The sequence below is a fragment of the Sphaerodactylus townsendi genome, linkage group LG03, assembly GCF_021028975.2.
Source record: "Sphaerodactylus townsendi isolate TG3544 linkage group LG03, MPM_Stown_v2.3, whole genome shotgun sequence".
In the NCBI taxonomy this organism is placed as follows: Eukaryota; Metazoa; Chordata; class Lepidosauria; order Squamata; family Sphaerodactylidae; genus Sphaerodactylus; species Sphaerodactylus townsendi.
Window position 1 is genome coordinate 78,930,972 of NC_059427.1, and position 11,525 is coordinate 78,942,496.

The 11,525-nt window shown below is 42.3% G+C and overlaps 1 protein-coding gene across 7 annotated transcripts in view; it reads right to left on the reverse strand.

Moving 5' to 3' along the window:
- Positions 1-3,693, reverse strand: part of GRIA1 (glutamate ionotropic receptor AMPA type subunit 1) — a 269,419-nt gene extending 265,726 nt beyond the window's left edge. For 3 of the 7 annotated variants that reach the window (XR_007243946.1, XM_048489877.1, XM_048489878.1), the window contains exons 1-3: positions 3,498-3,692; positions 3,060-3,344; positions 894-1,031 (exon numbers count right to left, since the gene is read on the reverse strand). Coding sequence is in view for 6 of the 7 variants with exons in the window: in XM_048489877.1 (XP_048345834.1) it covers positions 894-1,031; positions 3,060-3,141 (220 nt within the window). In the remaining variant the exon portion in view is untranslated. Of the gene's footprint in view, positions 1-893; positions 1,032-3,059; positions 3,358-3,497 lie in introns of those variants that run through there. The other 4 variants (XM_048489882.1, XM_048489883.1, XM_048489880.1 and 1 more) reach the window with 3 other exon arrangements.
- Positions 3,694-11,525: the final 7,832 nt, after the last annotated feature.

Sequence of the window (11,525 nt, forward strand, 5' to 3'; positions counted from 1 at the left end):
GGGATCAATGTTTATGCTCCAAAGATCCCAAATTCAATGGAAGGTTCCCACATATTTAATGTCTCCTGGGACTGAACCACACAACCCTATGATATCAAATCAACCCTGAGATGGCAGCATATATTCACAAGGACCAAAATATAACTCCATTTTCCCATTTCTAACTGCAATATTTTTTTACTTCTCTTCATGACCCATAATCTTGATATTAGAAAGCTAAACATTCCATCAGTTTCCACCCATCCGGTATCAAATAAAACCAAATATGATGCTGATTTCTGGAATACTGTTCTGGACAAAGCTTTCTATAGCAGGGCTTGCAACTACATTTTGATTATCAGAAACACTTTATTTTTTTTCCAAATAAAAGTTTAAGAATAGTCACTTCTGAGCAGATCTCTCACCTTGCTTTCATTGTTGTTTATATCCATCACTGACCTTTTATGCACTCCCAGTCACTCGCATAATGGTTAGTTACTTATTTTTTAAAAAACCAAATATTGCTGCACGGCTATCAACATTCATAGAATAATTCACTCATCTGCTTTCCTTCTGGCTGTGCAAGTGTCACACAGTTACTCTATGAAAACCACATGCTACAAAAATCCCAAATTGTGGTGGGGTGGGGGGCAGGATGGGGAAAGAAAAGATAAAACACTGCAAAGATTTTTTAAAATACAGTTAACTAAACCTTCAAATAAATAAATCATAGAAACTTGGAGGGGAAGCAGGAGAGACTCTCACATCTTAGTTCCCAGATCTTGATGGAGTGCTTTAATTTTAAAGCATCGACTACTACATGAGTTACACACTTCAGATGGATGATCAGGCAGTATAAAAGAAGAAAAAGCAAAAAGAAACAAAAAGTTGGCCTGTAGATAGGTGTTACTTACAGGTGTAGGTCATTTCAAAGCTGTCACTAATGTTCACAATGTCAATTTGGGGAGACAGCTTGGGGGGCTCTGTGAACTGAGACAATGCAAACATAAAAGCCGCATGTTCCTGGGATTGTTGAGTAGGAAATAATCCCCCTGGAGAAAAAAAAGGAAAGAAAAGAGATGGGTGGGGGGATTTACGTTTTATCTTACACAGGCATTTTTAACGCTGCTTCAGCACAATGGAATCTTCTACCTTAGTATCCAAAACTTCACCAAACACTTTTCCAGAAAGGTGTTGTAGTATTGATCTGTTGTAGTAAAAATAATACATGGTCCTTTATCACCTTGAAGACTATAGAATGCATTGTGACATCAGCTTCCAAGGACTAGCACCTTCTTCAACAGAAGATAGGAATAAGACATATTAAATGAGTTTTGACATTCTGTGCAGTATGATTATTATATAACACAAAACCCCAGATCAATTTTATTATAATCATGAATGAAGATAAAACTGTTCCAATGGAGAACTAAGATCACAGGCCTTGGACCTCACTTCCTAACAGCACTTTATGGGTTAAAGATGTAACAGAAAGATGAAACTTTTTTTTAATCTTCCCAAGGGAGATTAGCATTTTTTTATCTTTATAAAAGATCTGGCTCTGCTACATCTGCCCACACCAATCAGATGTTCACTCAACAAGTTGCTGTCCAACTAAAAGGTAATGAACAAAGGAAGGCAAATGTGTCATTGTTCCAGTTACAACATTCAAGGTTTTGGGCACTGGGAGAGAGGAATCACCAGATCCATTGCATAGCTGGGCTCACCCTGTGTAGCAAGGCATGTCCAGTTCCAGAGCAGTAGCAGCTATACCAAGAATTCTGTTTAGGTGATATGAAGGCCACCCAGAAAGCTGACTTACCGGCTGGGCTGCTGATTGGTATAATTAGCAGACTTTTAAAAAATACAGAATAAAAAGTAGGACAATCAAGAGTATGAGAATCTCACAGTGAAGCCAATTTTGGAATTACACCTTTGATATCAATTTGAGGAGCAGAAAGTGAAATGTGCAAATGAGGTTCAGAGTTAGTGGTTGAGCAAAACAATGATGATGATGATGATGATGTTGATGATGTTGATGATGTTGAAGATGAAGATGATATCCTTCTGCACAGAAGAAAGTAAAAACATTACGAGTGGTTTAGGACTAAGCAGAACATTCCCTTCACGTTCAACAGTGTACACAATTCCTGCAGCTCTAAAGAAGAGATTGTGCACCAAAAGGGGTGGGGGGAGAGAATCACAATTCGGAATCCGTTGTTGCCAAGGCAGTCATAAGACATGGCAGTCTGCTTATTTCCCTCGTTCCCTTTCAGTTTCGTGGAGAGAGTCCGAAGAAATCTGGGAATCGAGGACACGAGGAAGGGAACGTAAACTGCAATAAAAGCGTCGATCCTGCAAGTGGGACTGGCCCCGGAGTGGCGTTTACTCCAAGGATAACGAGCCAGCGACTGGCATGGCAAAGAGATAGGAGTAAAGCCGAAGGGAAAGGGAAAAATCCAGGATTGAAAAGCAAATAGCATCAATTATGTACGGGGGCGTGGGGCAGCCGTGGGGGCGGGGGAGAGAGATAGAATTACCGAGGGACCCAGGCTAATAATGCAAAGGAAATTGCAGGAAAACAAGTGGCTGGCACGGCGAGAGACTGACTGCTCCGTCTTGCTTGGCATCGCTCTGCTTTTGTTTAGCAGCAACAACAAAGGGGCGAGGGAACTGCTTTCCCCGTCAGGTATCTTCACCTACAGACCCGAGAGACCGTTCCGGGGAAAGAAAGACAACGTGTCTTTCATGCACCCCTCCAAATAAAGCATCCAGTCCCAAATCCGGGAAATTCCCCAGAAAGAGCACATTTTGCTTCCTTCATTTCAGAAACACTCGGAGCACAGCAGGCAGTTCTTTTCTCCCGCCCCCCCCCCCCCACCGCCACGGCCCCCCACAAGGAGGAACGGAGACATCCCCGATCCCCTCCACGCCGCGAGTCCACGCCACGCATCCTGTCAGATCCACGGTCTTTCTTCGCGAGTGGAAGCGAGGGATGGGGTTTGATGATCCGCGCGCCCGGACTCGGTGCCCGCCGGGGAAGCGCGCTGCTAAGGGGAAGGAAGGCGCTTGGCACTCACCTATCTGGATGTTGCTGGGGAAATTGACCCCCAACACTGCCCCTAGGAAACTGGTGCAGAAGAAGGCAAAAATGTGCTGCATATTCCCTTTTGCATTGGCGAGAAAGAAGCCCAGGTCCAAGCATAGATTTTGGAATTTTCCCCTTAGCTGTTTTGCGTTTTTTCTTTTTTCTTTTCGGGGTCTTCTCTTCTGTCTACGATGCTGTGTGTTTGTGTCTCTTCCTCTTGGAATCCAGCGCTTAGATCGCTGCCTTAACACCAACTGACAGCAGGATTAACTGAGCTCTGAGAGAGAGAGCGAGAGAGAGCGAGAGCGAGAGCGAGAGAGAGAGAGAGAGAGAGAGAGAGAGAGAGAAACCCTTTCTCATCCACGTCCCCCCTCCTCTCCCTCACTCACATATGCACACAGCACACTGTCTCTTTCTCACACACACATACCAAGCACTCTTCCATCAAGCTCATTTCCCTTTCATTGTTGTATTACCCACAGCTTCCCTGCTTTCTTTTTTTTCCCCCAGTCTCTCTCCTCCACCATGTGCTGAAGCCTTAATCCTTCCCCACAACGCTTTTGGTAGAGCCTGGAAACACCACTGGTGCCCAGTGCCAATCCTAAAGTGGCAAAGTTCTATGAGAAAGGTCTCTACTCTTTGGTCACCAGATCAACGGGTCTTCAAAGAAGGTCGCCTGAGCTAGAGGAATCTGAGAGCTGCTAGCTCCGTGCCACTTGCTACAGCCCAGTTTGTTCAGAGGACTATGAGCCAGATGAAAATAAATTGCTCTCAATGGGAAAAATGATCATTTTCAGAAAAGGAGGCCAAGGAAGATGCTTAGGGGAAGGAGGGGAGAGAGTTTTCCCTTCCGCTTTCCCTCTGAGTCTTCTTCCCTCTTTCTCTGTCCATAATTAACTTGTTCTTCCCATTTTGGTTTCTGCAGAGGTGCTTCATTCTTTGACTCATTGTGAAGGAATTTACACTATATAAGGGCCAGTCAAGTATATTGCAAAGGATTATGCATACCTTAGTTTTAACAATGAAGTGCATTTGTGTGTGAGTGTGTGCGTATGCAAGAGAGAGAGAGAGAGGCTGTGGGGAGAGGCAGCAGTTGTTTTGCAATGATGGTCTCCAAGGTTCAAGCTGAATTACAGTTAACAGCTTTGCTTGCCACTTTCCCCATCCCTTCTGGGATTTAGAAACATTCAGGGTACAAGCGTTTATTTGGTGCATGCAAATGCAGAATGGAGGCGGAGGGCACAGTTCAACAGCTGTTATTTATTATTTGTATTAGTATGAGTGGGAGCCAGCCTTTCAGGGGAAGAGCAGGGTCCTATCAGCTCTGTGTTTTGGTTGTTTGTAAAATGCCACTGCTTGTGCCAGCACTTCCTCTGGTGGGCTAAGTCATTAATTATGATATTTGTATCTATGACTATATTTATCTCTATGTCTTATCCTCTATAAATCTAGGGACATACTTTTAACATTTAAAGCAAAGTTTCCAAAGCTATACCTGTGTTAGTCTTCAATTTAACAAGAGAAGCACACACATATACCCATATATGTTAGTGGGACCACGAAACAGAACCTGAGTCAGGGCAGTACATATGAAGAGTCCTCATAGGAGCAGGAGGAAGTATTCATAGGAGGCATACATGCCTCAGCAAGGATCTCCACTAGTGTCACATTATTTTCTGTCATAACCCAAAAAACTTTCTCCCAATGAGGGAAGTATAGTGCTTTTTGGACACACAGGTGCACTGAAAGCACACCTGAGTGCCTTGGCCTGCATTAACAGCTATTTCATCAATCCCTTCACTCCTCTCTGACAATGGGGTAGAATGTTTTCTTGCCCAAACGCATGTTCACTGGGTCAACTTGAACCATGGTTTTGAGTGGAGTCATATGTAGAGGGCAAAAGTCACATCAGGCTGCTACTGTGGTATTGAGCCAGCTGGCCAGATTAGCCAGAAATGGTAGTGTTATGGTTTGTTCCTGTTTCACCTGGAAAGACCCTTCAGATTACAAGGAGTTCCCTGAACCCTGAAATCTCTGAGGTGCATACCCCTCTGAGCACTCCACAGGTGGGCCCGATGATCCTGCCACAGAACCCAGTTGTGGATTGTCATGATGGTGCCATGGGGAGGGGGGGATTACTTTCGCTTTAGCAGGTGCAGTATTATCACTTCTAGCTGTGGCCTTGGAGTTCTGCGGCTGGGAAGAGATTCCAAGCCAGACAATGAGAACTGTCTGTTTCTCATGTGGGGTTGGGATCTTACACTCATATTATGAAGAGTTTGGCATGGTTTTTGCCTGAACTCTCTTTCTATGTTCCTGACATGTCTTCAATAAAAGCCCTGAACTAATCAAGTGATTTATGGTCTGAATGAGGAATCTGACAAGATCCTATTCTCCAGTGTCCCAATAAATCAGGAACCACCAGAAAAGCCCAGCACCCCCCATCAGCACCTTCGGATGATGTGGAGTCACTACAGGAGCCCTACCAAGGTCCCAAGCCCACAAAAGTTCTCTTAGAATCTCAGGTCCAGAGAAAAAAAAGGAAAACTAGGGCAGAGACAGGAACCTGATGAAGGACTACACAATGAGCAGTCAGAGGTCTGCCTTCAAAAAGATGTGTAGTAGCTACTGATAGAAGCTGGAACTTGAACCAGGTCTTCAGAACGAGCAGGGATCCCAGCTTCTTACATGCCTGGAGAAGCTTGGAAGTTTTGCTGGTTCAGCAGCTCCCATAAGGCCTGCTGTTGCTCTGTTGGCATTGCCTGCTTGTCTCTGCCTCATGACTGTTTGGCTTACTCTTTATAGTTTGGGGTGTGCATAAGAATTTATTTTATTGGATATGTTGGCTGAAAAAAAGCAACAGTATTCTTGATATCCCCAAACTTAAATACTGGTATAGTATTTGGCTTACAGGTTTTATTCAGAAATCTGCTATTATTCAGCTCCATTATAGCCTATGGACAAGTTAACAGAGGTTTGTAAGGCTATTTTTAAAGTTAGAGGCACCAACTTTGCTAATGGTGACTGCCCACACAAGAACACCCAAATCTGAGGAAAATTGAGTCAGGGAATCCGATTCCACGGGCCTCCAAATAAGTTGCTCCCATCCATCATCTGTTGTTTCCAATGGGGGAGACATTTTTTTATCCAGAACAAAAGCAAAAAGGCATTCCTGCATTCCTGCACCACCAGTCAGTGCCACCCATGCCAAGAACCAACAGAAGTCCAACAGAACCAAAGCAGAATCCATGAATTTCAGCAGGCGCACAATCCAATGTGACAAACCCAACAGAACCAGCATCAAACCACAGAATCCCATCAGAACAAAATCAAGTGGGGGCACTTTTGCAAGCTCAACTGAACCAATGTCAAACCACAGAATCTTGGCAAGGTGGTTTTGTTTGTTTGAAGAACCAATGGCAAACCACTGAAGCTCAGTGGAACCATCTTAAGCATAGAGGGTGGAGTGATGACTGGGAAGGCAGGCAGAAGTGTGGAGAAAAAGTGAAGCAGGCAGGCAAGGGTTCAGTTTTAGGCAGGGAAGCAAGCGAGTGGGCAACAGGTGAGGATGTTCTGTGTAAATTATAGGCAAAGTGGGACGTCAAAGTGGAGAGTGGAGAGTGGGGAGGGGGTATGCTGGAGTTGGTGTATTTTGATGGCAAGCAGGAGGAAGGAAGCTGAAGACAAAAAGGAGGTAGGGTAACTGAGATATCTGTATCATATAATTAGCAAAAAATCTAAAACACTATTATTTTCATTTTATGCACAATTACTATTAAATCAGTACTTTTCCATTCAAGTTTCTATGTAACGTGAGTGGAAATACTATAACCTCTAATAGACTTAATTTATCTAAATGTTAAATTCTCATATGAAAACAGAAGGGTTTAAGATACAGAAGTGTGGGTCACAATAGAAGTCCTGTTCTGTTCTGAACTGGCTGTTCTATAGAACTTGAACAAATTGTATCTGAGCAGCATTAAATACACCAAGTCAAATTCCAATCTATCTCAGATTGATAAAATGACCCTGACTCCACAAATTTGTTTGAGGCTGTAGAGATTGCCATTTTTCACAATACACAAAGTCTATTTTGAGTACCCAAAGCTTAGATACACCATTTCATATGATTCCCTATTAGCCCCCCCCCCCCAAAAAAAAATACTTGCAGGATCCGACACATTTCCATAGGGCTAGGCATATGGTTGAGGACTGTTGGCTATTCTATTACATCCACTGGTCACCAGGCAGAGCCCCCCCCCCAATATGCTCCCCTCTGTCCCCCTCCCCACTCAACTTTGCAGAGGATCTATCATTCTCAGGAGTCAGTTCTGCTGGGATCTTACTATTTGAGTGCCATCTTACTATTTGAATTTCATTCTAATTGTGTCTGATTTTGAATGTATTTTTGACTTATTACTTCCCTAATAGTGGGGGAAAGTAGTGATATCTGAGAGAGAGAGAGACAGAGACAGAGAGTTGCATATTTCTAGTGCATTTCTTTCCTGGGAGTAACCACAGTGAATAGATTCAGTAGAATTCTGAGTAGTCCTAATTAAGATTGATATCTTCATATCTAATGCCAATTTGGTGATACGTTATCAGGTCATCTTTCTGGGGGAAATGAGGGGATTGTACCTCTCCAGAGCATTTAACGATGGCTCCAGAACAGAACAATATAAAAACAAAATAAGCTTCATGGTGCCTTTCTACTTCCAATACATTATTGTTAGTGACAAAATACAACTGATTTTGTAGGACTTTTTTCTACCACTGCTTTATTTTTTATTTACAGAAAGAAAATTATAAGAAACTGTCCTTTGGGAATATTGTCACTTGCACATTAGTAAACAATGTCATAGAAAGTGTGTGTATGTGGGGGGGGGGGGGGGAGAGATGTAGAAGCAGTTCTGTACAAATTCTGACCAGAGGTGCTTCAGCTTTCATGATGACAGTGTTGGACAGCTGAACACACTGTGTCTGGCTATCCCAAGTCCAAATGAGTCAATCATCCAATCTGTTCAGCTCCCAATGAAGAACTTGAACAGCTGCTGAACAGAACTTTTCTTCAAAACTTCTTGCTGATTTCCTGCCTTGCAAGGACCTAGCGAAAAGTTTGCACATGGAAATCAAAAGCCAGCTCTCAGGTGGTATCAGTTGAGTGTCTCTGTCTATTCTCCATTCCATTTCTAGAGTCATTGTACCTATTCCAGTAAGGCTAGAACACAGATAGGCTTGTGGCAGGGATGGGATGTGAAGAACTTTATGAAATTGTGTTCTTCTCTCATCATGCACATCAAAGTATGAGCTTGTGTTGGAAAGACTAGAGGTAGATTTCCTGTATCCCGAGCTGGCACTATGGAGGGAGAAGGATTTGGTCCTGTTCTCAGGACAAATACTCAGTTCAGCTGTCAGCTTGGGCTGTAGAAAATAGGAACGGAGCATTCCAGCTTTTGTCAGCCCAAGTTGTCAGTTTCAGGTGAACAGAAAGGAAGGCCCTCCACCCCCAATTCTTTAGCTTCAACTCAAACTGACAGTTTGGGTCAGGAAAACCAAAAGGGTAATCAGCTGGGCTTCTGAATCTGATCCAATTTGCTGCATTTCAGTGAGCCAGGGATGAAGCAAACTTCCCAGACTGGGAGATCAGAAGAATCTAACTTTCTGCTAATTGCAACATTCAGTTCCTGATTCCCCCCATGCCAAGACATGAATGGAGGGTGAACACACACACACACACACACACACACACACACACACACACACACACACACACACACACACACACACACACACACACACACACACACACACACATAGTTGCTTTCTTTCTCTCTCCTGGATACACACAGCAAAATGTTCCCCAGGAGCAGATCAAAAGGTGTCTAATAAATGATCCCTCATCAGCTGTCAGTAAGTTTCTGATGGCTGCAAATCACCTGTTTCGGTAAAGAGATATGAACAGACTGCCAACAGTCAACAGCCCGTCCATTAATCAGCTGTCTGACCGCCAACTGGCAAACAAAATGTGAGAATCAGCTGATGTTCAAGCATCCCTAATTCTGCCAAAAGGAGGGGGGGCAAACCAGGAAGGAAGTTCATCTCAAAATACAGATAATTGTTAATATAAAAGGGCCATACAATTCATATGCTGTGTTTATTTAAATGTACACTGAAACATCTGAGTTACATGTATTTTAAGAACAGATGTGCTGAAACTTTTTTGGATTTTTAATTTTTTTTCTTTTAAAAAAAAAGAACAGAAAACAGAACAAGAGAGAAAAACCTTTGAAATATTAATTAGTTTGAACTATCCACTCATGCATTCCCAAGGATTCTACTATTACCAGCTCGTTCCTTCCTACCACATTTTTGATCTAAGTTCTAGCTCTGTGCATCTTCTATAATTCATTTGAATCCCTCAGTGTTGCTACCAGTTCATATTTTTATGAGTATTTCATATTTTAATAGTTGCATCCACAATACATAGAAATCTTGTTATTGAAAAGTGAATCCATATAATTTTTTTGTTGGGAGTAATTACTCATGAAATGTGAATTTCAGTAAAAGCAATACATTTGCATTTATCACAGAAAATGCAGCCCCAGACTTATCAGTGGGTGAATGGGAGACCTGAAAAGCCCAGCTGCAGAGGAGCGTGGCTGTGCTGTGCTGGTGGTCACGTGACGGGGGCCATCACATGACAGGGGAGCCCTGGTGCACCTATATAAGGCAGTGCCCAGTTGGCCCAGCCTGTTTTAAAGCCATCAGAGTGAGCAAAGCAGTTTTTTTCAGATACTTCAGGCCTGCTCTGGAAGTTCAGTCTTTCATCCCACTAAAACTGAAGCCTGACCCCAGTATGGTAGGTACTAGTCTGCAGTATATAGCTGTATATTCATTTTGAGGGTTTCCAGAAACATTTTACTGACAATTTTTAATTTTTTTTAAAAAAATTTACTTCTGGTAGGTCCTGCAGGGCCCCTAGACTTCAGCCTAGTCAGTCTTATAGATAATACAGCCCTGATCACAACTAAGTTTCCTTCTCAAAAAGAAATAGAAAAGTATGTTACCAATGGTCACATCTGATTGCCTAAAGTATTCCCCAAAAACACCAATAATCAGAATTTCTCACAAAGCATACTGAAATTTCAAAGTGAGAGTGGAGATCAGCATGTGAAGATCAGAGACTGGTTTGTCTGGAGTCAACAAAAACAAGTATTATATTGTTTTCCATTAGCATCCAAATCTATAGTGGCATCATCTGAAGGCTGAATGGCTAGTGAGAAGTGGTGAAAACTATGCAACACGATCCTAGAATTTGAAAAGAGAATGTTACCTAGAGAATGTTACCTAGCTCGACAAGAACTAGAAACAGACCTGCTGTCTAAAATAGGAGTTAATACCATCTTAGAAGCATTAATCAAAATTGAAGCTGTGAAATTAAATTTTAAAGCACATTATTGATGTTCTATTCTTCTTGGGAGAATATGATCTGACTTTTAATCGTTCATCCCATCATACTGGTGATTCAAACAATGGAAACTTATTAGGCTTCATAGAACTACTCTCCAGGTGGGACCCTATCCTTCAAGAGCATGTGCTAAATGTAGAGGAGTCACAGAATATGGGAGAGCAACTTCAAGTTCACTAGAATTACAGCATGAATTTATTGTAAAATGCTCAGATCTTGCGAAACAGCATATTCTGCTTGAGAGGCAGTCTGCAAAGTACTTCACAGCAATAGTAGATGTCATACTGGATACATTACATAGTGAACAAACAACATTTCTTTCGAGAGTGATCATTTAAAAAGAAATACAGTATGAAATTCAAGGAAGATTTCTGAAGTTTGCTGATTGTGGCAACAAAATGATAACATAAGGGAAGAAATTGCTCAGTTGATAACTGATACTTTGAAGGAACACACTATTCTTCTCAGTTATTGTAGTTCAAATTTATGAACATGGACCAAATATGGTTGGAAGACACAATGATGCACAAGTAAAAATACAAGAACTGTGCTTAACAGCAATTTTTTCACTAAGTCACACACCTAACTTAGGTGGAAATAATACTGCTGAATGCATACCTGAAGCAATAACATTTTTTTGGAACAATTCAAACAATTCAATAGCTCTCAGAGGAACTGTTGTCCAGAAAGGTGCTGAGAAGCAGGTATCATAATCTGAAAGCATTTGTGATATCATACATTGTCAACTACATTTTTGCAAATTGGTAGGTGGCATACTGTATCATATCTTTCTGGTATTTTCTGGGAGGTTTTTAATACTTGATATGCTGTTCTTGAAAAACATTCATTAGCCTTGGGCTGGGGAGATGCCAGGGCAAGACCTGGGCAGCAGCACAATTGCCCACAAAGCTGGAGTGGAAGCTGGTGAACCGCAGCGCCATCCCTGGGAACATCTCTGCCACACCACTGCTGCACCAATGGGGGTGGCGG